Here is a 27,125-nt window from a genome sequence, read left to right as displayed (position 1 = left end):
ATGGTCTAGTTGCAAGGTGGTCATCAGACAACAACTGGAGCTGATGATCTCCAACAGCATTCATAGTTATTACTGTGACCTACTACTGAGTCTCAACTATAATTAAGGCTGAAAAAAATATGGTGTTTAAGTAGAATGCAGCCATATAAAGCATCACAGATGTGTCTCTGCTTTTCCCAGCCTTCTTTGAGATAAATATCATGACCTACAGACATTGTATTGTTGAGGTATTTGTATGTGTGAAGAAAATTCAAGGATAGGTCATGCAAAGGGACATCATAATTGGTTCCTGGATCTTACCACCTTCTAAGAATAATTCACGCATATACACACATGCTTGTCATTTCATGAGCTTTCTTTAGGCAGCATACATTGCCCTTTCACATATCTGCAGTAGAATTGCCTACTGCATATTTGCACTTTTCCCCATATATGGCATACATGCTGAATTTTCCCATTGTCTTTACAGTACGAGAAAAGCTGGGAGTTGTGAAATACAAGATCCTATGCCCTCAATTGAAAATGTTCACGAAAAGACCACCCCATAGCACAGATCATATTTACTACTGCTAGAAAAAGGTCAAAGGACAGGAAAAGGTTTATCTTCTTTGTCAAACATTCCACAACATTGAAGTGGAGATAACAGTTCACTTCTCACCCAGCCACTTCAGTTCTGATTTTCTGCAAGGAAGATCTTCCCCTGATGCTATTTCTTCTCTGAAGTCAGCTCAGGATCAGTGGCCCAGCTTCTTTCTGGCAGGACACCAGAACAGACATCACGTGCTTTCTGTCTTCTGATCCCCACACCGCTGGTGGCCATCCCCATTCCACTGGTCCTTTATTTTCCTGACCTCATACTATCACTGGCCGAAGATTAATTCCATGTAGCACACAAACAGACCTTGTCCTCGGAACAAAGCTGCCTCAGAAGAGGTGCACTCTTGATGGGGTGTTGGATGGAGACTTCTGCAGCAGTCCTTGGTAAGTATCATCCTCTATTGGCCAAAATGCTTCATCCAGTGAGGTTCTCCTTGCAAGGAGGGCTTAAGTTGACTCCACAGTGAAGTGTCATAAAATACATTTATTCTTTTACAGTTATTTTCTGCAAGTGTTGTCAATGCTTTATTTGAACAAAAGGACTCCCAAACCTCACCAAAAGCACAGAAGTGTGATACAGTGAATCAGAATTATTAGTGTCTCAGAGAAATCTGTTACCACTGTTTGAGCTAGGTTAACAGTTTCTCACACAAATTCTGCAAATTCAGTTCTGCCTTATCTGTATTGTATGCACAAACAGGTCAAAGTAAAACCACAAGAAAAAAACCATGATTCTCTATTTTAAAGATTATGTTCTATATTATGTAGACATTCAGCGTGTTCTGAAATCCTTAACGAACTTGTAGACTCTATTACAACTTCACTTTATGGGATTAATTTCTGTTCCTCATCTCGGAAGACTTGAGATGAGTATCTGCATTGTATTTGTCACAGTTTTAACATCTGTAACATCTCAAATACACCAGGGTCTTTTTAATAGTCTGTGGAATCACAAGCTGATACAGAGACATCAGTGTGTAAAAACACAAATATAGATTAAAGCAAGTTCAGTTAACTTCAGTTAAGTGAGTGATGTCATTCTCAGTCATGTCAATACCTACATTTTATTCCATATTATTATTTCATCTCATCCTAGCTTCTCATGCATGTATCTCCTGCCACAGATAGGACCAATTAAAGGTTTTTCCATTAGCCTTCCATGAGTTCTCCCACTGATCACTGTCCTCAATATAATCCAAAGGTAGCAAAGTAAGATTATTTTACTTCTTTTCTGTAAAAAAGTTTGCAACAATTTCCTGGAGAGAATTTTTCCTTTCTGACTGCGCAAGAGAGGCTATGAGCAGAAAACACTTCATAAGTGAACCCATATCCAAACACAATGCACAGCTGCTCTTCTATGTCTGCCTGGAGTTAAAAAATCCAAACAACAAACAGAAATCACAACTGCAACTTTCAAAATAAGGTAACTGCCAATGATGTCCATGTTTTTGAAGTGTAGGCAAGAGAGCTATTCATAACTAGTAATTTCTGGAAAATAAAAGCAAAGTTTTTCAAGTGAATGGTATCTGTGGCCTGTTTATGAAGGTGGATGCCAAACTAAAAACTTAGAAAGCAACGTGAAAAGGTAATAGAAAATATACATTAAGATTAACCAGATTAAATGCATTACTACTCCATGAACTGTGTGTTTTTCATCCACCCCTTCTTACTGTATTATATAAACTCCTTCTTTACCTGGAATAATTTGTCCAAAATACAGAGTTTCCAATTGTCATATATTTTAAAAATGGACACTTTAAAATGCACATGAAGTAAGTGGTGTCAGGATAAAAGGCTGTGGTAAGCTGACCTCAAGAGATGGGAAGTGGGCCTGAACACAAGAAAAATTAATCCCATTTTCAGTATCATCTTGTCTCTCTTGGATTTTTATTATTCTGGATGATTTCACAGCACTATAGTTAACCATTACTTCTGGTTTCAGAAAATCAGAAGTATAAAGGGCAAAAATACTAGCAGCCATTAAAAAATAATAAAATCACTTAACAGAAACAAAAAATATTTTTAACAAGTTGAAGTAAAAGCACTTACTTTTTGCATCAAGCTAACAAAAAGAACGTAAATTTATGGACAACATAAAGCAGAAACCAGCTTGGTTTTACAACTTTCAGCAGTATTTCTTCTATGAAAATGGTTACATATAAAGTATTCTTGATATTAATGATTAGCAGTGTTTGAAATTGCTAATCAGTAACTTCCTCAAATTAGACTATGGGGAGAGAGACAAGCATAGATCTTTCCACTGCAAACATATTAAAAGTATATTTATTAAAGTATAAAACACACACAGAGACAAACTCATTTCAGCTAATTACAACAGATACTTAAAAGCTGTTCACATCCTGTCTCTCTCAGATTTTCTTTAAATTATCTATTTGTGACCCACCAACCAATTACAAAATCCCTGAAAATCCCAATACCTTACAAAGTTTGTAAATGGAAGTTTTCTGATGTAACTCATCATTTCAGAAAATTCAGCTGATTTAGGAAGAGGGTGTAATTAAACAAGGAAAACAAAACCAAAGGGATTTCACACAAAGCTTATCTATTACTACATTTTTGGCAGAACTGGCAATAAAACCTATTAGAAAGCAAATATAACACATACATAGATACATACATACATACTCTAGAGACAGTAGCTATGAAAATGCTGTTTTAAAAGGTAACAATAAGTACACCTTTAGCTCATGCTACAAGTGGCCCCAATTGCAACATATTTCACATCTAAACATATTAAAATTGGCACACACCTACCACTTCATGCTAGTGTGTTTACCAGGAATCTTCCAGTACAGCAAGCTATTGGGGACTGGCAGTAAATGTGACTGGCACCATTCAATCAGACATGAATGGGATAAGGAGAGATAAAGAATCTGGACCTCAGGGTGGGGGTTACACGGTGCAATGTGGTCCAGAAGTATGTAATTTTATCTTTGTTGGAGGCAGTAAGCCAGGGGTCTCTCAGAATCCTTCAGAGAGAGATGAGAACGTAGGGATTGCATTAAAGTATTTGGATTGAATGAGTAAGTGAATAGATGGAGAGAATAAGTAAGTAAGTAAGTAAATGGAGTAAGTTTTAAGTGCTTTTAGTGAGTAAAAGGTCTTAGATGCCTGAGAAGTAGTACATGTTCTAGTGAAGGCTGAAAAACATACTAGTGTTTCCTTAGAGGCTCCAAGAACCTAGCTTCAGCCAAATTCTTGTTTTGCAGTCTGCCCCCATTTCAATGTGTAGGAATTCTTGAGAGATAAATTGTGGCCAAGATGGCAAGCGCTGACGAGAAGATGCAGTACTACAGAGACATACTACTGAGTACAGTGAAAACCTGACTCCTTATCTCCTTGTCTGCCAAAAGAACACAGTCAAAGTACAATGTTTCTCACCATCAGCAGTTGCCACTTACATGGATCAGAGTTCTATGTGTTAAAGGCTGAAGGGGTAGAAGCTGAGGAGATAATTCCCTTCTAAAGACAGTGGTGCTGACTATTACTGCACTGTTTGTCATTCTTGCAAACAGGTAACTGAAGTCAACCAGGTGATAAAACTGGTGGTCTTTTACATTTATACACTTCATAGTTAATAAACTAGGAGTCTAATGTTTTTAGTACCTTAAAGGTTTCCATGCCTTTCTGTGCAAGAAATCCAATGCTTAAGTTTCACTGACACGGAATATGAAAAACTCATTCAAAACACACTTGGGAGCCACATAAAAACATGGCAGCAACACATCAATCTCTTATTCCTGAACAAAAATGCCCCACAGCCTTCTTTTCTAACTCCCAACATTTCTGCAAGCCCAGCACTGCTGTCCCACTGTTGTACCTCTTTGACAAGAGAAGTAACATTAAAATTAATATGGCACAAATGCTGTACCAACAGACACCCACGCTCTACTTTCTGTTAACATCACCTCTCCTTCTACATTGCCACTTGTCAATTATATTTCCATGCCTCACTCTGAGTAGAAGTGGTTTGGGCACCAACCTGTCATGTCTTGTTTGTCAGAAAAGCAACATGCATACCTGTAGCACCATCAATAGCAACTATACGTTGTTTTGAACAGTACATTTATTTTCTTGCCCAAGGGTGGGCTGTAACCTGTAACCTTCTATGTAATATTACAAAGAAGACCCTGGCTGGAAATGGGCTGTTTAGAATTAACTTGGGGGAAACACTGAAGGCATAATAAAGTAAAATGCAGCAGAAAGAAGAAAACTGTGATTATAATAAGAAAATAAGCTAACAGCAACAATGGAAGGAAATTTAAATCGTGAGTAAGCACTGAGAGAAAAATCTTCCAGACTCTGGAATGTATCTCAAATGCAGTCCAAAAAAGCAGCAATATCTCAGGATAGTTTGGGGGTGACATTATCTCCAACTACTTTAACAATCAGCCCTATGAGACCTGGACTAGAAGCAACGTGCCATAAGCACTCATCATATTTGCATTAATGCATTTGCTGCATTAACAGCAAACTCAGGAATAAGAAAGAAAATTAAAATCTGAAAACTCGGATCTGTATTTTACTGCATCCACAATGGACGTGTGTACATCAAGCTTGAAAGTCCCAGAAGTTCTTCTAATCAACTAGTAGCCTGCTAAAACACACTCTTCTTTACTTTTTGTTTTCTTCTTTACTTGTGGTCATCTTTGCAGCACTTGAAAGAAGACTAAAGCAAAAGCTTTCATGACCAGGTCACAGATTACATTTTGTAGAAAACTGCTTAACAATAGTATCCCCTTAATCAGTTACCCAGGTTTAAATTACTTGTCATAATTTACGTACAATTCATATTAATGGCACTGGCACATGGCAGAGAAAAGACCACTTCTTAGAAAAGCATGCAACCCACCTCCATTAATCCTATTTGGTTGCTGCTCTGGAGTTTGGGCTTGAGGAGAATAGAAGGGCTGCTGGTAAGTATTTGTAGGGAATTGTGGGGAAGTAGGGCTCCTCCTGCAGTCCCGGATACTGGAGAAAGTCTGTGAGTGAGGAATCCCTCTTTGGAAGGGGGAGCAGCGAGTCAGACGTGGCTGTGGAGGCGGCAGGTGGTCAAACTCCTCCTCATCCTCAAGACTATAGCGATCATATTCCTGGTCACTGCATGTCCCTTTTTTTCCCGCATGTAGAGAAACACTGGAAGTGTGCCTTGACACAGATGCTGAAGTTGAAGCATAATCTTGCCTAAGGCCTGTAAATTCCAAGAGGAGGATGATTCAGCTTCTGCTAAGTTATTAACTCTTAATATGCACTTCAATCTTGAAAACTATGCGGGTAAGTAAACAGAATTTTACAGCAAGAATTGAATTTAAAATGTAATTAGGCTGAAGATCTGATGTAGGATTCAACTGATCTACCTTTCAGGCATCTAAACCTGAATTTTTTCTTTCAAAATCTTTATTAATAAAAAATAAAAAAGAATACAGGAGTCTCCAAAATATGTCTTAGATGCTTCTCTTAAGAGGAACCATTCTCAGGAGGCACCTATTTCTCTGCCAATAAAGACTACATGAGTTATAAGTTTTTAACTTCTCAATAGTCTTAATTAGAGGAATTACACTCATAGTTTTCCAAGCTGTTGCTATACAACTTCTGTATTCATGCAACAAAAATGTTTACAATGACATTTCTTAAATTTAAAACCCATTTAAATCTTCTGGCTCTCCAACCTCCCTGAACATCAATTAGTTCCTGACAGCATCCAGTCTTGTGGACAAGGCTTAGTGGTAACACAAATGTCTTTTACACAGGTAGACAATCATACCACCCTCTCCTCAGAATGCCAGGTTTTGAAAACCATCTCACTATAACCACTACTCTGTAAGAGCCTGTTTGCTCCAGGTCGAGTGAGAGGTTAACATTCGCATCCCTTGCACATCCCTCATTTCTCCAGATACACAGCAACCAAAGAAAATACACTGCACTTCCAGGAGCCAAGTAACTCTGACAGTAGCTGCAGATAACAACCTTCCCAGACTTAAAAAAAGCCCTAATTCTTGACGGAGTCTTTGCTTCATAACGGAAACTTCTTAATATGCTTCCTCTCCCCCTCCTTGAGGGGGAGCTTCTATTTGTGGCAGTGAAGAGAGCGTGCCTGCAAGCATGTACAGAACTGCCACTTTCCAGGGATTAAGTGGTCAACAACTGTCACGTGCTCAAACATTCTCCACCAGCTGCTACTACAAGGAGGAATACAATCAATTGCACCTGACATACAATTGAAGAAAAAACACCATTTTTCTTTCCAGTCTGCCAACGCCCTGATTCCTTAAAGAGCTAAATACCTGAAGTATTTTCTAAACCTCATTCTGAAGAAGATGAGCACAGCAGTTATTTAAGTAATGAAATCCTTTGCATCCTTGACAGACATGACTGTTTTTCTTTTTAAAATTAGAACACTTGTTATTTTCTCTGCTGAACATGACGTATGCCACCAGATACTCAGCAAGTTCTCCTGCTGACATGTGATAATCACTCTGCCTGCTCAGTCTGGCAGCTTCAGCCAGATCATAGCTCTAATTTTTTATTCCCATTTTATTATTTTTGTTTTACATAATCATTTATTACTTGACATTTTATTTCAGGCCTTGTCTGTGAATTTCTCTTGCTTTTTATCTCATTACTTCCTCCTTGATATCTCATTTGGCACTAACAGGATGTGGGAGAAATACTCCACTTACTGTCTCAGTGACCTCTAAGTCAAATGCCCTCTATTTATTAACAAAGACATTTTACAAAACTCACTATTAAGCCAAACTATAATCTATGTCAAAGAAGACTCTAGGCTCAGATTTGTGCATAATTACTAGTTTTAAACCAAGATATTAAATTTAAAGGCCCCAATTCAGTATTTAAAGGGGATTTCATTTCAATCCTCATCTGAAAATTTAAGAAAATTGAAGAAATTGAGGCTAAGAAAGCCAAGAGAGCTGCTTATTTTTATCTTTCTCATGAAATGTATGCATGAGAAAAATGCTTTAGCACCTTCCCTTTCCAGAAATAAAATTATTTCAATTAATATTCAGAAAAATATAAACATCAACTTTTCAAAGATCCAGTACCAGTTCAGCTTAACCTGAACCCAACAACGTGCACATCTTCTCCAGGCAGGTGAAGAGTATTTCCACCTGCCACTCAAGAGGCAACACCGTTTAAAAAGCATCTACTTGACTGAAACCAGACTGGGGAAGTTTTAACTTGGGAAACTTATGGGAAATCTTCCTCAGACTGGTAGGAAAACCAAAAACATGCCACCTACTCTCCTCCTGTAGACGAGCCATGATCTGAACATCAGTGAGGTCCTGCAGCTTGTAGCCCATGGAGATGGAATCATCTTCCAGCTCCGAAGTGCTCAGTTCACTGTCTATTGATGACTGTGGACTCAAAGGGGAACTCCTAGAAATGTACCCTATGTAAGAAAACACACACTTTTAGGCTAAAATATGGCCACCTTCATCCAGAATCATCTGCTCTTTCCATTACAGTAGCTTAAAACATTTTCTGAATAGCACATAAAAATTTTTGGAAGTGTAGTTCAATTCACTAACAATAAGCAAAGAGCTTTGATATTCATGAGTAGTAAGTGTAGGAATGGATCACGAATTCCTCAGCTTGTTCCCAAAATAGCATTGCATAGCCCAGACAATGAGTAATTTACCCAATACTGCTCTGGTACAGCTCAGATTAGTGTAGTCTAATCAGCATCTGCATTTGCATCTCTCTTACGGGACTGTGGTCTTCCCTAATCATGTTTTTGAAAAACTAGTGGGTATGTCACTGACTTCTGCTCAGTACTCAAATGCTGCATCAGAGCAATTTAGCTAAATTTATTATTGGTTTTTTGAACTATCTATAATGATCATATAAATCAATCACAGAAACAATTAAGGTTGAACATTATGCAACAGAAAAAGCATTGCTTCATCCACAGAGCTACCTTTTCAAAAGGCTTTGGATTCTACTTTTCCCCTGTATGTGTTACTAAAATATAAACTAAATTGCCAATTAGTTGCATAAGCTAGTTGTTGTCCAACTTTAAAGAAAAATCCCATCAACTAAAACAGTAAATCGTTTTCTAATATCCTCTGGACCACCACAGACTCACAGCCTACAGGGCAAGAACCACTGTGACTATAGCTCACCAGCTGTGCTTATGTCACAGGTGTGTGTTTGCATCTTCTAGAACTGCTGAAAGCAGCCACCTAAAATTCATCCTAAATTCAGCTGTTTTCTAATAATATCTCCAAAAGAAAAGGACAGGCAGGGGATTGATTGCTTTGGAAGGACTGTATGGAGTAAATGTGCTTGCTTTCTTAAATGTGCAAGTTACAGCAGTCCCTGAAGCTCTGCAGAGGTAGTAACAGCTGTGCTCTTTTGGAGCAGCAGAGGGAAGCCAGACAAGGTACCTGAGGGTATCTCAAACAGCATGAGTTCATTTAGGAACTAGGCTTCATCCCATCGAATAGGGAAGACATTTCACTCACAGCTACAGCAGGCGCTCTGTCTGGAGCTGTTTCTCACCCACAGTGCCCTTTATCCCTTAAAACGGGGCTTTCCGCAGTGATTTCATGCATTGTAAGGAACACTGCACACAGATCGATGTGACAGTGATCATCAGCCCATTCTCAGCCTATGCCTGATCCTGCTAGCAATAAAATGTCAATGCCTCTCCCTCAGAAGACTATTTTCTCCACTGCCACTGCAGTTTAAGAGAAGTCACACATACAAACTGACTCCTCATATCTGTAGTGAAGAAGGAAAATGCACATCTTTGCAATTTACAGACCACAGAAGGTCTTCAATTTTCCTAGAACTTGTGTGTTCCCTGAAAAAAATCAGTGGAAAACATGAAATAAATCTTGAACATTAGCACCAATACCAGGTTGAAAACAAGAACGATTCTGCCAGCTCTTCTGATTACAAATTCTTGCTGCAATTTCATTACACAGCTGTACCTATGTTTCTATGGACACAAAGAATGGGCACCATGGGGCAGAAATGAGCAACAAAGCTGGGGAGTGTTGAAGCCGACACAGTCACAACTGTACTACTGGGTAAATCATTAGTGGTATTTACTAGCATCATTTTCCTGTAACATGCTGCATAACACTAGTAGTTAACAGCCAAATTTTAGGGCAGTAAAACAAAAAAAAAAACAAAACCAAACCAACAATTTCCCTCTGAGATGTGAGTTCATATACAAATCAAATCCAGAGATCACTGCTGTTAAATGCTAGCAGGATTAGATTAAACCAAGCACTTTTGTAAGCACCGTAAATCAATAAAAAGATAAGCATTACCTGTCCGTTCAGGTGTTAGTATTGCTTTACTGGAAGTTTTAGAGAAGCTGGGACTATTACAGCCATTGGTATATGGGGTGAGTCTTGCAACAGGACTATAGGGAAAAGCCAAGGAGACAGGTGTAGAGAAGAGGTTCCGCCATCGGCTAGCTGTTACGGATGCGAGGGAGGAGGGGGAAAAAACAAGATTTACAGTTATTAATAGAACAGCACTGTCAGAGAGAAAAATCATCTTAATCTGTTCATCAGTTTTTACTTATTACAAGGGGAAAACAATGGTGAAAATTCAGCAGCAAATTATAGGACTAGCAGAGTCTTCTGCATGTAAAAGTGAGCTCTAGAAGGTTTTCTAGCAAATATATCTGTTGACTATAATTTACATATACACCTTTTTGGTATATATTCATCACACACATCACTGGGTGACCAACAAACAAATAATAGAGGAAGTAAAAACTGCTACAGTTAGCAGATAAATGAAAATGAAATTTGTAATGCTCTTCAAGGAATTGTTCATGGCAATTAATCATCACACAATTGAATTAGCAGCTAAATTACCAGTTATGGGAGTCCAGAGGCAGAGCAGTAAAAGACATTTAACCATCAAGTGCTAAAAACAACTGTAATCTGGTATCAAGCTTTTAAGCTACCATATTTTCCCTTCTCTCTTTACACCATCACATTCCTGACTGCATAAGCATGATTTTTTTTTTTTTTCACTGTTTCTGGAATAACAGAACAAGGCATCCCTTTTTCTCCACATTGTTTACAAAAAGCTTGCAAGGCATCTGGTCTTCCAAGCAGTATCACAAAGCACTATGAGTATGCAAAAATAAACCTAAAGGCTTATTTCATTTATCTTCACATTTATTTAATTTACATTTTCTTATCCAGTAAAAGTATTAGTACTACTGTCCTTTGTTTTGCCTATGTTTACACATCTTGAAAAAGTAAAATGAACAACATTCACATGCTCTTCCAAAAATTAATAAATATTAGTAATAAAATTGTTTAAAGAAAAATTTTAAAATATATACATTTCAGAGAACTCATGCAGATACACAGAAAGATGAAAAACACGTGATGGGATTGCTTTTTTTAAAATAGAATGTCTTCTCTACTCACAGATGTTAGGTACAGTGACACAAGAGGAGGAGCCAGGAACATACTTATACCTAGCTTTGAAATCAATAGCATAACCTCAATGCTAAGCAGGTGTACTTTGCAGTGTCAGGTGGCACAAACTGGTTTCCAAAACCAGAAGGGCCCAAAAGCACTCAAAAGTCATTCTCCATCACAAAGCTGCTTAATACCACAATCTGCTGCATAACTTGGACCTGTTCATCTGGTCATTTTACCCACTAACAGCCATGCAAATAATATTCAAGTTTTCTGTTTTCAAACCTCCCTGCCAGCAGAATGATTTAGCATTTTATTCCTCCTTCTTGCTAACATCAACTCTCAGCAGCCATGGGAAGGATGCCTTGGCAGGCTGTCAGTCACAGCCTCACAAGCTTTCGGAGTAATCCGTTTGTTACCAATCCAAACTGTGCCATTTCTCCTCCTGTTCCTTTTGCTTTGACCTACTTAAATGTATCCTGGGTTTGTAAAGAATACAAGCCTTTTCAACTCTTCCCACAAGTGCTATTAAGCTTGGAGTGAAGACAACTGCCTGGTTCCAGCACAAGCACAAAGCATTCAGCTGGAGACAGGGATTACCTGCAGGGCTCAGGCTCTGAGGAAGGTAGCTAAGTACACGTTAATAACACATAAGAATTCAAACCGTGTCCTTTGCTGTCCCCTCATTAAAGAATTATTGCAATTCTCTCATTATTGATTATTCTAGTTCCTTCAAGCTCAAAGAAACCCAAAGTTCTGAGATCTTTAAAGCAGCATCAGTACTACTTTCAGGAACTTGCCTGGTGCCAAGTCACACAACATTGACTGGATTGTCTGTCCTCAACATTCACTAACGTTATCAGCTCTAAAGTGAAGCATTCAAATGTCTCAGGACAAAAAAGAGAGCAAACACAGATGAACAAACTAGCAATTAACACGAGTCCCTGAGGATGAGATTAATTCACAAGGTGTTAAAAACAGCAGATTCATCCGAGGCATTCTCTGAAAGAAATCCATACAATAAAAGTAGATCTCAGCATCACATCCACACCTAATGTCTGTCATTTCCACCAGGAACCATCAATAAGAGTAAGGGATGACAGCTCCTTGAGATTTTATCTTCCTGCCTAGCACAAGCTCCTGCTTTGTAGCAGCCTGATCATTTGCCAGGCCAATTAGCTGCCAGCATGTTCTCACCCCCAGATGTGGTCAGGCACACAGCATAAATAAACATCATTCATTACCCTCTACAATAACTGCTGTGAGCTGGGCCACTGAGCACAAGGCAACAGTTATCTCGAGTCTGAAAGCAAGAACCCACACCAAGAATATAATTAGTATTTATGGTCAACCAGATTTCAAATTCCTCTTTCAAACAGCATGTGTTCTCAGGGAAGGATGGATGGATGGATGGATGGATGGATGGATGGATGGATGGATGGATGGATGGATGGATGGGGCCAAGAAGCTCTATCTACACTAACCTCTCTACATACTAAATCTCTAAGGATACCAATTTTAAATATTCCCAATTCTACAAACTTCTGCTATTGTACCTAAAATAAAACTTTTTAGTTTAAGCATCAGGAAATACTTTTCAGGCATACGAGTAAATCCATTGTTTAGGATCAAATATAGAAAATGGCTTTTGTTAGGTTTCAAATGGAAATACCAACATACATATTCAGCACTTTACCATACTAACAAAGACAGTAATATTAGACTTTCTGAAGTCTTGTGCTTATGCCAAAAACATAAAATGGTATGTAGGAAGCAAGTGCTACAGACATGTAGGCAAAATGTAAATTCATGTAAAATTTGTAAAATCCCAAAACTGTGCAATGGATAGCCATTTTACAACAGTTCTTTTGCTCCAAACTGAGTATGTGACTGTCCTGGTTAGCAGGATAAGCACCACTCTGCTATGCAGGGAAAAGACAATTTTGCTAAAAATTTTATTTTAAAATCCCAGCTGTTCAGCTCTGAATTTTACAGTATTTGTAGCTTCTTCTTAAAGCCCCAATGCCAGTTACCTGCAGATGAAGTAAGATGATCAATTACCCTTTAAAAACAAAGAAAGTTTCTAATCTTTGCAGTTAAATAGAAACATAGATAATCCTGCTCTGAGTAACTTATACTGAAGATGCACTGAAGGAAGGAAGAGCCATGAAATAGAAAGCTGAAGCATCTAAAACAACAATCAAGGGAAAAGAAGCAAAAAAATCCATTTCATTTACTGACATCAAAAAGATAAATCCTTTCAATTTGACTTCTTGAAGCATTAAAGTGGTGAACGAATATTGTAATAAAACATGCATAAATTGTCCCAGTCATCTTAAGTCTACAGTTATTAGAAGTATCCAACTTTACAGGTATGATTTCCTTGGTTTTGATAAATCTAGATTGGTGATAATGCACTGTGTTGCACAGTAACTACCCTAATGCATTAAAAAAGGACTTTCAAACTGACCACATAAGTTAGCGATAAAAACCTTTCATTTAACAACAAATGAGACTGTTCATACCTTTAAAATATTTACGAACAGAACTGAAGGTTTAAAAATAAATTAACCTTATTTTTATAACATCCCTGGAGATATCAAAATGCTAATAAGATGAAAATAGTAACTCATATACGAAAATATGAGCAACTAATTAAGAAATAAAAATATTCACCACCAGTGACTCCTGTGAATAATCAGTATTTAATAAGAACTGTTGCAAAATTTCACATGAAAGCCTGAACAAGTAAACAGCCACAGAACTGCAGCGCTCAAAAGGAACTGCACACCCTGCAAAATCACACGATTCTGTACCATCTTTAAAGTAATTCCCTTCCTAAAACTAATTCCTCATTTAAGGTATGTAAGATAAAAAGTCCTAAACATATACAGAAGCATGTTGTTGAAAGGGAAGATGACATTTGCTATTTAAATTAATGGAAATGTTCATCAGCTGGAACACAAGGTAATAACAGGTAGAGATCCTCATTATGTTGTTTTAATTATGAGGAGTTATATTGCTGTGAACAGAGACAGTTCAAGCACAGGTCCTCTACTTGAGGAATCAGATACACCTAGAACATCATATGTGATGTATCTAGGACATGTGGGTGACCAAGCACTGGAACAGCCCAGTGAGGCTGTGGAGTCTCCCTCACTGGAGATACTTGAAAGCCAAGCACAGAGCTTGGACCAGATGACCCACTGTGGTCCCTTTAAGCCTGATCCATTCTCTGATTCTGTGGTTATATTAGCTAAGAGTGTAAGGGTTTCCAAGAAACCAAACCAAGTACATGCACATTTTAAATACATTCCCATTTTCAAAATTCCATTGTGAAACTCAGTGAGCTCAGTTTGCCAGAACAAGAACTTACTTTCACTCTAGGCAACACAAATAAACAAGTATTTTTTGCTATAAAGACAGAAAATTATAAAATCATATATATTGGTGTTGTACTACCAACTAAACATACTAAATTATATGAGGCATTATCTGGCATGTTTATCCACTCGATTAGCTTAACTTTTGTACAGGCCTCCAGGCAAAGTCAAAAATACTTTTTAAGCTCAAGCTTAAAGCAAATTATATTGCATACATGCATACATTTGAGTATGGGTTCTAATCACAAAACCTGAACAAAATCCTCTTTTGAGCTAGCACTGGAGAAATATTTACAATACTGCCAATCCACAGTCCTGCAAATCATTTCCTGCCAGCAAATTTCTTTAGAGCAAAAAACCCAAACTGCTTCCCTGATGTATTCTGCATATATGTGGTTGCACAGCAGCCACACTTAAAATAAAAATACTTCTCATGGGAGTAAAATATAGAGACCTACATGGAAAACAGAAGCATCTAGCTGATCACAGGAAAAAATCTGGAGTACTAGAAGGGAATTCAGAACACTCTCTTTACCAGAGATAAGAACGCCTAAGACAGCTAAGAGGCCATCACCTCAGTGAGGCACAACTAGTAGGTCCCTCCCAAAGATAGGTATTTAACCTTCATTTTTGGTCTCTGTAAAAAAGCAATCCAGAGTTTGAAAATTACTCCTGCAGTCAGATACACATCTGGCAATTGCTATATGTCTAACATGCCTGAAAAGACTGACAAAGGAAAACATGAAGATATTCCCCACTACTCACTGATTAGGGCACACAGGCTCAAGAAGCAGGAAACATGGGCTCCCACTACTCAGCAGCCTGGAGAGATTAGCATGAGTCACTTGAAAACCCATTGTTCCTCTAAGAGCTTGAAGCAATATAAGGCAGAAGACAGGTGCTAGAAATTTAGCAGAACCAACACTGTTGCCCCTATCTAATAAGAGAACTTCAGGGAGCCAGGCTTTCAAAGAAGCAGAACCTGTATTTCAAGTACCTCTGTAGCTCCTGAACACACGGACCTTGGAAGTATGTGCAATCCTTTGGTCTGTTTCAAAAAGGAGAGGCATTCAGCTTCTGTGGTCAGAAGGACTGTAACACCTTTCAGAGTTTATCAAAATACAGTGCTTCAAAGCTTGCCTTTGCCATTTTAAATCATAAAAACTCACTTTTTTAAGAAAAAAAGAGTTTATCATCGACAAGATTGTAAAATCTGGGCTTAATACAGCAATGCTTTCAGTTCTAATAACTGTGAGTAAAGAGCACTGAGTTGTACCTGTAAATCTGGCAGTCAGTTTGGGGCATGTCCATTTTCCCATGATCTTGTTGAATGTTATACAGCAAAGTCCTTAACTTCTCAATCAGCACACTCCTAGTTCCAGTCTCTCACAGCCATCAGCTTTGGTGGTCCCATCAACTTATTCCAGTTTGATTTCCTAACCACAGCTGTAGCTCAGTCAGCCATCCTACTAGCGGCAGGAACTTTGCCATCAGGCACAGTCAAACCTCATATGCTTAATGCACATGTGCAGTCACACTGAAACTGTCATTGCCCAAAATTTTTTCCCTGCCCTGTCACACAGAGCTCACAGAATGCTTGAGGCTTGTTTGCCATTTCTCTCTGTTGATTTCTCCATCACGAGAGGGAGAGCACCCCCTCATCCCCAACTGCAACAAGAACAGAAACTTCCCAAGTATAGACTGCATAAATTGACTCCTTTCAAGTGTCGGAAGAATTGAGGGGTGGGGGGAAGGTGTTTTAAGATCTGGTTTTATTTCTCATTATTGTACTCTGATTTGATTGGCAATAAAATAAACTTTTCTTCAAGTTGAGTCTGGTTTGCCTGTGATGCTAACTGGTTACTGATCTCTCCCTGCCCTCATCTTGACCCACAATCCTTTCATTAAATTCTCTCTCCCATGTGCAGTTGAGGATGGGAATGATAGCACAGTTTTTGTGGGCACCTGATATATAGCCGGGGCAATGCACCAAATAGCAATAAATTGGGAGGAACTGAGAAAATTAATAAAGAGTGTCCACTTGCCTCTAAGCCTAGGAAAAGTGAAAAGGAACTTTAAGAGTATGTGAGAACTTCAGTTTTAAAAATAGGAGAAAACTGGGAGTACCTTAAAAGTTTGTTTCCCAGTTCATTCACATGAAGCACACACTTTTTTGAAAAATTGCATTAAAAAGATCTAGTATTAGCATAGAACAAGAAAGCACTTCAGTTGGTATGTATCAGTATAAAACTGCTTGATATATAGAGCTACAAAATATACCTCAAGAGCTGCCTGAGAAAAAATAGCACAGTTACAGTTCCTGTAACTTTCAGCTAGCACAGCAAGTAATGCAATCAGCAGTGGTGTCTGGCTTACTGCTTTTGGTGACAAAAATGTACATGTAAGATTCAGGACTAATATCTTGCACGACATAGTCCAGTTGTACCAATGATTGCCTATCAGTGTGAGCAGGGAAGTTTCAAAGGTAAATAGTTCAATGTATTCCAGTGAAAGGCTGACCTAAAAATTGGTTTTGTACACACTGAATGCTGAAAACACAACCACAGCACTGTCCAGCTGCAGCAGGCTGAAGAGCACGGAAACTCCAACCACCATTCTCGGACCCAATTTTGTCACAAAAATGATTTTATGACATCAAAGAATTCAAAAGACTAGAAAGGAAATGGAATCGCAAGGTATAAGCTGCTTCCTACAAATCCCAAAGAAGGATACTGTATTTTAGCTATGGAGGGTAGGGTTGTGGGTTTTTTCTTGTTTTGTTGGGTTTTTTTAACTTGGCTCCTTTTTTAAAGGCAAACCTTTTACTGTACAGCTATGCAAACATACAAACACTGGGGTTTTGTGAAAAATGCAACTATCTCAGCATTCATTTACCTCCTGGGTGCACAACAATACCTTCATTCACACACAAAAAAGCAAACTTTCTGATTAGAGCTAACGGCCAAACTTGGCTTCCCCGTTTCCCTCTTTTGAGAACTTGGCCAAATACTATACTGAAATATTAAGCCTTAGGCATGACCTAGGGCCCAAATCTCTGTTCTGTCCCCAGCTCCCAGATTTTATATTAAAAAAGTCAATCTGATGCATTTTAATTATATTTGGTGGATTGACCAGAACCCAGGAGAATACATGGGCAGCTCACATCTCAGCTAGTTTGAACTAAGACAGACCTTTCTCAGCAGAAGACTCATTGTCATATACCACTATATGACAATATAGTGGTAACCTGGAACAAAATATATAGCCCCAGATTCTTCTACCAAACTATCAGTATTTCAATCACTAAGAAGATTGTTTACCCCACTTAATTTTAGAAGCCTTCAAATAAGGCATTAAGAGCCTTCAAAAATAGGATTTTGGTAAGGATTCTTACCAAGTGGCATTGTGAATGCAAAAATTAACATGGGAAGATTACATAAACTCACAAAAGAATCCACCAAAGGTTAATAAATCACATCTAATTCACAGTTCACATCTGATTCTGTCAATAACTTAACTGGCTACACAACTAGGATGGTGTCAGGGCAGGCATATATGCTACTTCCCCATTTTCTCTCTCTTCTAGTATCTACTTACGGTGTTTTAGGATGCTGGATCCTATGTCCCAGACACAACGAAGGTGCTCTTACATACAGACAACAATGGGTGACCTGGTCATCTCAGGACACTATTTATTTCCAAGAGGAAGGACAGGGCATAATTCATCTCACCTCTGCTTGCAAAGGACATGAGCTGTGCTCCTTTGTCTGCTCTGCCTACAATGGCAGCCCAGAGTGACTGGCTCCAATCCAGATCTCTGCATACATTCAAAAGAAACTCACTTTGACTGCATTCATTATAGAGAACAATAAACAGAGCTTAAAAAAAGAGTTCAAAGACTGCATTCAGTCTTCACTTTTTCTAAGCAACTGAAAAAGACAACTCTCGCAGCCCTAGAGCACAGCTATGCTTGCATATATCCTACTGAAACGAGCTGGTATTCAACTGAAATCACCAAACAACTTTTTCAGCAGCAGTTCCAGTTAGAAGGGGACCTCCATGTTAATTATTTTTTTTAAACAAGGAAGAGTTTCTCAATCCCCTTTACCAGGAAGATGAAGCTCACTTGTATCATCACATTTAAGGGAGAGATGGAGAAGTGGAGAACAGCAGCAGGAAGGTGGGACTGCTGAAGTAACACTGTCTCCAAAGGAAACACATCAGAGAACAGCCTACGAGACATGTGTAAGGGCAGGCGAGATGAACTCCATGTCTGACAGCAGTCGTTTACTCGCCCACACAGTACAGAATAAAGCAACAGTATTTTTATCCTATTTTAACAATTAGCAACAAAAAACGGAACAAAATCTTAACCACCTCATGGTGTCACTCACTGGATAAAGATCTACCACCATGATGTGCAGACAATGCACCTAAGGCCATGAAACATATTCCTCCAAGTCTTGCTTGGCCAGCTGGATAGACCTCCTGTCTCTGCTGGTTCTGGCTGTAAAGTCCCAGGTCTCTGGTTAGGCTCACCCAGCAGGTACTGACTGAAATGGGCAGGGAAGTTATCATACAATCATCTCTGCTAGTAGATCTGAAGGGGCAACAACTCCTGTAGGCACAAATGAAGAGCTCTGAAGAGGCATTGAGGAGACTAGTGCATCACCCAGGGGAAGGCAGGACTGTGACAAGAAACTAATGTCTGTTCCACAATCAGCGTATCTTCAAAGCAGCCAGCTGCACCCAGTCTGGTGGGGGTAATAAATCTGTTGAAGTGACTTTGCCAAAAGCTCCACACCACACTAATTTAGGAGTTGCAGCTCTACTCCTCTAATGTCGAAAGGGGGTTTTCTCAAAAACATTGCTATTACAGTCTATGGCACTAAGATTTAAGGAGAGCTCTGTCAGAAGTCATGACATATATACCAATCAACATTGTTGGAGCATTTTGATCATCATGAATCAGGTTTTACTCACTGCCTGTTAATCCAAAGGGGAATAATTTCTGCTGGCACAATCTGTTAAAGAGTTTACGTTTTCCTTAATAAAACACAGGTCTATCACTGATTACACACACGCACATGTTACCATAACATCATACGCAAAATTCAAACTCTCATACTCAATTTGCATAAACATTGTGAAACTCATCTGAACCTGATTTTCCCTCTTGAATTTGTTGCCTTTGGCAACTGCTTTGTTTCCATTTCAGTGACAGTGTGATTCAGCAAAATCCCACAGAGTACTGTGGGAAGGGTATTTTGCAATCACTCAGAATTGGTTTAATTGTTCTGTTTGCAACAATACTCCACAAGCAATAAAAACAGGTATGTTTTGAACAGAAAAAAAGGTATTTATCTTTTTCTTTAAATGCTGGTTGGGTCTATAGCATCTCCTAGGTCTGAGAGACAGCATATCTGGGTCTCAGGACATCTCTTCACTACCTACTTGCTTGCAGAGCACTAGCAACCTTTGCCATATAGCTCACACCTTCTCAATCCAGTTGAGATTTGTTTTTCAGACCAGTATGACATACTCTAAGTTTGAAACAGTCAAGGGAATGTCTGCAGATATGCAGCAACAAGGAGTTTGGGGGCTGCAGGCATCACCTCCACAGCTGCCGTAATTCAAAATTTGCAGCATCTTCAGCAGAGATGTCTACCCAAGATGCAGCTCACAGTAAAACACTGTGACCAGTAGTTTTGACAGCCACTGTGCCAAACTTACTACCACCACAGTTCTGTTGGTCATGGCCATTACCCGAAATTATGAGAAGGTAGGTAGATCTGTTTTCTCTGGCTCAAAACAGCCATACTGTCATCATCTTGCAGACAGGTGCCTTCAACTGTAACCAGAACAGTAACATCCTCATGGAGGAGGAAAGAGGCACAGTTTTGGCAACCTCACCAGAAATCATGTTGTTTGTAGGTTTGTCACTGATTTTCAGGTCTGGTATACAGAAACAAAAAAAGTTTAAAGTCAGGCCCTGATCAAGAAATGAAAAAAAGACAGAAATTCCTTACACTTTGAGATGGAAAATAGTTACTAGAGCTGTTATTTTACAAGACTGTAAACCACTTAACAGAAAGGAATGGGAGAGCTGTAGCTCTACAACCTTCCTTGGGGCAGGCTGAGCCCTCATAACGCACAACTCTGGATAACCAACATTCTGGATCAATGAAGAGGGAGACCTGGCATCATATATAAAATTAAAAATTTATGTTGGAGTGGGAGTTGCTTCTAATGTAGGCCCGTGATCATAAATCTGCACACTTAAGTAAGCCCTTCATCATCCTAAAACTTCTCTAGTGGTGAAGTTGACTGAGAGAAATCTGGCCTGCTGCTTCTTTGGACATGTTTATGTATTATTCAGAAGCAGGTTTTCAAGCTACCAATCTATCTGGTACATACACTGGTTATGTGACTTTGTTAGTGCTCCGCCTCTTGCCCAGCCAGCCAGCTCTGTCCCTTGGGGTTATCTTTGTATGAGGAGTTTGCTTCACCATCCAAGAGGAAGGAGAGGCAGTTTCATATCCCCTATTCATAGGACTTCATCCAACCTCATATATGTCATGGTGGCTGTAATGACAATGCTTTCCAGTTGCAGCAAGAGATGATAAATTCATTTTTGGGTAGTTCTCTGTCAGATTACTATTGAACCATTACTCATGACCATGCTGCTTTCCTGAGCATCTGCCTTGCAGCTAGAAGATACCTGCTTCCCTCAACCAGTCTACTCCACACACCCATTCAATTCTTTGGATGCCTTAATATGAAAACCAAGTAAGCCTGTTGCTGAAGGGGTATTTTGCCAGTACAGCAGAATAACATCAGTAAATTACTCTTACACCATTGAGCAAAGTTGTTTTTTATAAAACACTCTACAAGCATTGTTGTCAACTAGATGGGCTATATCAACACAAGGAAAACTTCCCAGAACATACATACCAGGGACTTTGGCCAACACAGGTAATGGATTTAAAATCTTTTCACATTCTTGATGAACAAAACCATGCTGCATTCACATCTTCAGCACAGACCCGACCATCCCAACATTTGTACAAATGGCAATACTACGTATAGCTCTGTTATAGGAGTCAGAAGAAGTCCATGGTGTCTAGGCAAATTTTGCAAAGCCCTCCTGAAGTAAAATCTCTATGTACAAGGCATCAAACTCCAGAGTTTCAAATAATTTGTACTGATCATTGTCAGCCAAATCTAGAGCATAAAACTACTTTTATCTCAGTCATGCGGGAAACAATGGAATCACATGGAATCACAGCTTATCACATTTTTAACCTCAAATATAAAGCAGAAGACTCCTCTCAAAATTATTTGACACTCATCCCCAAAAGCATACAATTTGTAGGTAAAATACCTGAAGGAACATAAAGATAATGCACAAACCCCAGGTAAATTAAAAACTTCCAGTGACTTCAGTAGGCTTTGGATCAACATGTCTTTCTCTTACTACATTTCCACTATTTTAAGTTTTCTACTATTTCTATGTGGAGCATGTTAGACACCACTACAAAACATTTTTTAAATGGTATTTATTTAGTTACCTTCCTTTGTACCATGAAACTAGAGACACTTGATTGTTGTCTCAGGTTAGTCCTGAAGCTGTATAAAGTCTGTTTTCAACAGGTTTAATTCCAGTATACCACAGGGTAAGTAAAAGCTGGAAATTAACTTTTTTTGATGATTAAAAATTCTTTTGAGAGTTACAGTATGGAAGCCAACCTGAATTTCAGTCACAGAGGAGAAGCAGAACATTTGGCAAAATGCAGCATATCCTCCATCTTTAAGAAACTGTAATCTGTATTCAGCTCAACTAGTGTACAATATTCAAATGTGACTTCCAGTCCCACCTAATCAATGATGCTACTCTCTGTCACTGGAGGAAGACAGATCTCATGCTCCAAAGATGCTGCTGTTTTTCAACTGGTCACTGATTTCAAGCCTGAAGTCTAAGACAGCTTAAATAAAGTAGTATGAACCTCTTGAAAGCACTTATAGCATGATTCACAATGCTTAACACACAGAGAGACAGATATGGTAACTAGAAATCTGAAAGCCAAAATATGAGAGGTATCATGACATTCATTCACAATGGATCCCAGTGACAGCTGTACCAACAGATACTATCCATGCAACACTGCACTGTGTGGATATATTGGAGCTAGGCTGTTTGGCATGCTCTCCAGGGTGTAGACAGGCTGTGTGCATTGACAGGATCAATTCCTAGGGTCTTATGTTAGGTACTTATGTTTTGGTAATATAAGAAGGTGTGAGGTCTTCTGTGTGCCTGGATATGCTTTGTACCCTTCAAGAGTAAGAACATGAGAAGCTATCCTACACATCAGCAAGCTACTTTCTACACAGCAAAAACATTATGAGTATTACAGTTATTTTCTTAACTTCAACCTGAGAAGTTTTCAAAGTTGTTTTCAAAACCAGATAACCTAATCAGGTTTTTTTTGCTGCAGAAATACATCTCCCCACTCTTTTAAAACTGTTTGTTAGACATCCCCACTTCAATCAGCCAACAGCAGACTTAAAACCCCACTGATAGCAATTCATCCATTCCTTTAGAAATGTTCTCAGTCCTTAGAAAGCAAGAGCAGCTTTGTAATTTCAATTCTATATATTGGTAGGGACTAAGTTATTGCAATCACAGCAATCCCAGAGAACTCCACTGGACAGACTCTGCTTCTGCAGCTTTGGTCTTGAAAGTTGAATAAGTGACAGGAGAAGACAACAGTAACAGTACCATTGTAGAAAAACAAATTAAGATCAAATCACAGCTATGTAATAATCAGGACAAACATTGAATCATAGTATAAACAATTTTATTTTTAAAAAACATTGAATATATTCCAAGAAGATCTCAGCTGCTATTGACAAAATGAACAAAGATAAGGATGTCTTTACCCTTTCACTCTAAGTCCACTCTTAGTGGGCTCCTCTAGGATGAGGAAGGCTTGTCTGTGTGATTTAAAGAATAGGTATTAACTCCCCTTGCAGATCAGAGCTCAGCTACTACACAAGGTACTCTCATGCTGAAAATGTACTATTCATTTAGTCTATACACTGCACTAGTACCAAAAAATGCTATTATGACCTGCTTAGTGGACTCTTCAGAGACCGTAACTCCAGTTAATAAAAGAGAACTTCATCTCTACATAGGATGTACATAGGATAGAACTTCATGCCATATAGGACGTACAACACCTCTCCTAAGTGGACATGTGCTGCACTGCTAATCAGACGTGTTAGCAAGAATTTGAAACAAAAGTGTATTTTTGCTCTGAACAAGTTGCTGGAGGAAAAATAAAGTTAAAAATACATAATTACAATTCCTAAATTTAAATTTTCTGGTAGCTTACATAAATTTTTTTCTTTGTTGCATTACCATCAGCAAAACAGAGAAGCATAAAGGGTGAAGGATCCATTCTGTTAAAAACAGACTCACAGAAGGACAATTTCCCATTCTTCTCCTAACAGTATATCTTTATTACATACCAGGGAGAATTCAAATATATGTGCCTATTGGGATATAACTCTCTTGATCATTTATGATAGATGAAAAGACAGATAAAATTAGTCCATTTAGTCCAAGGTTAACCCTAAATTGCACTTTTCCTATCATTATTGTTTAGTCCTGAAATTTCTCTGCATCCCAGCAACACCCATATAAACACTACAGCTCCTCTTAAAACTGTATCTACTTGCCATCTGTATTCACAGGTTAAACTTCTGGAAGGAGGCTTTTACCAGAGAGCTAAGTTTACAGTTTCTGACTCCAATACTGTTTCAAGATGCCACACTCTTCTTTGTTCAAGTGAATCTGCTGCCTGAAAAAGCTAAATCTTAGGCTCAAATCAAGGTAAAAAGCAGCACTTACCCTCCAGGAACCCTGTGGCTTTTGGATAAATATAGCAAGTGTCACAGTTATGTGATTATCATGAGAAACCATTAACACTATTACCAAAAGCAGAGAAAATATCTAAAACACTCACAAAAATAAAAGCCACTGTGAAACCGTTTTTTTTATACTTTTAAACATCCTACTGGAAAAAATTCATGGGGTTTATCATTAAGGAAAGTTCTAATAGAGGTTTACCTGACTACCAAATAAAGCAACATATTCAGAATACATATATCCTCACACAGAATTAAGATTCAACACCAACCTTGAGCCAAATTAAGAAGCACTAACCAAAAAATTGCTACTAGGAAAATGGGTAAAGTGACATATAGATGTTTGATACAGATACCATTACTGTCATGGGGGTTAAGGATTCTGCAACAATTTTTAAGCTAAGCAGACCAGCCTCTTCAGATTCCCTGGAGAAAGGCCAATGTCTCCTGACACTAACTCAGAGCACAATCCTACATTTAAGCTTCCCTGGGGTGATTTCAGGTATCTCAAGGGAGACTCCTTCGGTAAACTTTGCCTTGCGAGTACCTTCCAGACATACACTGCACCAAGAACTGTACAAGCATTTAACAAAAAGGCATTCTTTGATCCTCACTAACAAGCAACACAGGCCTAAGTTGGCAGAGGAGGAGAGGAGTATAACACCCAAGAGCACAGTACAACAGGGAAAGCATGGGAACAGCACACAGACAGGAGTCAAAAGCACACAAATTGCAGAAGGACCCCAGTACAACTATTACAGTTGCTGCAGCATCCTGCATGCCCTTGTCTTACTGCTCAGGATAAAAGGTACTCTGCAGCATCTTTCAAGTGTTTCCATCACCAGAACCTGCCATTTTCACAATAAACAGAAACAGGCTCGGACAATATAGTTTGAGCTGTTTCTTCAAGCTTATCTATAAAGAAATATTTTATTTCTTCTAAACAATTATTTCAGATTTATCAGCATCCGCATAAATCAAAGGCCAAAAAATATTTTACCTGTTTATGTCCAACACAAGATTGTATGTGCCTACCTACAATTTGATTTTTTGTTTATAAATAAAGATCAGTTTGTGACTATAGTGAAGTATTTCATACCCAGTATTTCAAAATATATCAAGAAACAACCATGAGGCAGTCTGAACACTGGCTATACAACTGCAATGCATGAAGCAGAAGTGACAAAAAAAAAAACTGATGACACCACGGAGGAACAGGCTGAAGCCAAGATTCTGCCACTCCACTCTGCCCTATCTCATGCTGGCCTGCAAATCACTATATCCTGCCTTTCCTATGGGTTAGGAAGAAGGAACAAAGAACATGGAGAAGGTCTGCTAGCATTTTACAGAGCTGCTTGAAAGACATGGTGGACTTTTAGGAAGAAAGGACACTAGGATGCTGAGCCATGTCCTCTGTACCTGAAGGCCACAACACAACAGATAACTCAGTTGCTATCACCCACGCCACAAAACTCTGCTCTGCACTCACAATAGACTTGAAACATGTTACGAAGAAAAAATTGCCTGAAGACAAAAGTCACAAATAGATCAGGAGCCAACTAACTCTAAAATAAAACAAAACAATAACTTAAAAGATATATGGTACCAGCCAGACGCAAATTCTAAAGACCTACTACTCAATCCTACTGTTTTATTAAGTCTACACTGGGGTAGGACCTTGAGCCCGATGAAATTGGAACTACATTATATGAGCCACTCTTAAAGAATAAAACAAATTAGAGCCCCTAGCCCTAAGAGCTTACTTTAAGTTCTGACACAAATCTTTACACGATTTCAAGTGATTTTAAACAAGCAGCTAGTACTATTTAAAGTCAACTTGCAGTGGCATACTTTGACCACATGAGTGATCTTGCACTTTCTTGTGTGATGATTTTTCTATGAAGTGACAGCATCAATATAAAGTGCATGTTGTATTTTCTTATATGTAAAAAGCAATTCTAAACAGAAAAGTCAAAACAATGCACACATGCGGGCCTACTTGTAGACAGCCTCATTTTAACACCTACAGCGTGGAGCAGAACCAATCCTTCAGCATGGAACAGCAAGGGCATGATTCAGTGATCTAAAACCAGAATGTAATGACATTTTAGGCACTCCAGCTGGTCCTGTTCAGTGAGGCTGCTGTGCAGATCCTGTATCATATCCATCTGCCCACCTAAATACCTCAAGGAAGCAAAAGAATGCCAGATTATGCTTGGCACCCTTGCTAAAATGAATGGATCACAGTCAATATGACTGAACCTTGAACTAGGTATTTACTAGACACAAACCTAAATTAGGTGGAACAAACCTGGACCATTACACGTTCTATGTATTCACATAAATATGTGAGACGCAACAACAAGGTCCTTACAGTCAGACACAAGAGGAAGAGCTCCACATCTGGAGCTGGAAACTGAGACACAAAAGGTGTTTCCAAAGCAGATTCAATCACATCGATGTTCCTCTGTGATACACATGCAACACAAAGCAATATCCCATGTACCTAACTTAAGAGTAGCAGACAAAACAATAGAATTTATACCATTTCACCAGTGACTGGAATGTGGAACAAAACTTTTGTGCCTTACACAGAAAGCTATAGATAGCTACTAGTATGTAAAAACACAAAAAAAAACCCCAAGCATCCCGCGTCCTTATTCTGAAGAGTGAGCTTAGCTTCTAAACAAATAATTAAAAACAACGTCAGATGTGCCATGACTGAAGAAATAGGACACAGTGAGAAACCATCTCTGAATGAAAGGCACCAGGGCTA

At 38.7% G+C, this 27,125-nt stretch overlaps 1 protein-coding gene across 5 annotated transcripts in view; it reads right to left on the bottom strand.

The window, feature by feature from the left end:
* Positions 1 to 27,125, bottom strand: part of SLAIN1 (SLAIN family member 1) — a 49,995-nt gene that overhangs the window by 10,619 nt on the left and 12,251 nt on the right. The window contains exons 3-5 of one of the 5 annotated variants that reach the window (XM_014870996.2): positions 9,918 to 10,067; positions 7,877 to 8,026; positions 5,471 to 5,809 (exon numbers count right to left, since the gene is read on the bottom strand). The exons of 1 other annotated variant lie outside the window; for it this stretch is intronic. In XM_014870996.2, coding sequence (XP_014726482.2) covers positions 5,471 to 5,809; positions 7,877 to 8,026; positions 9,918 to 10,067 — 639 coding nt within the window. Of the gene's footprint in view, positions 1 to 5,470; positions 5,810 to 7,876; positions 8,027 to 9,917; positions 10,068 to 18,016; positions 18,158 to 27,125 lie in introns of those variants that run through there. 3 more of the 5 variants (XM_088159805.1, XM_088159801.1, XM_088159802.1) reach the window with 3 other exon arrangements.

The sequence above is a fragment of the Sturnus vulgaris genome, chromosome 2 (genome assembly GCF_052056855.1).
Source record: "Sturnus vulgaris isolate bStuVul1 chromosome 2, bStuVul1.hap1, whole genome shotgun sequence".
Classification (NCBI taxonomy): Eukaryota; Metazoa; Chordata; class Aves; order Passeriformes; family Sturnidae; genus Sturnus; species Sturnus vulgaris.
Note: the sequence above shows the minus strand (reverse complement) of the source record. Positions and strands in the feature narration are given on the sequence as shown.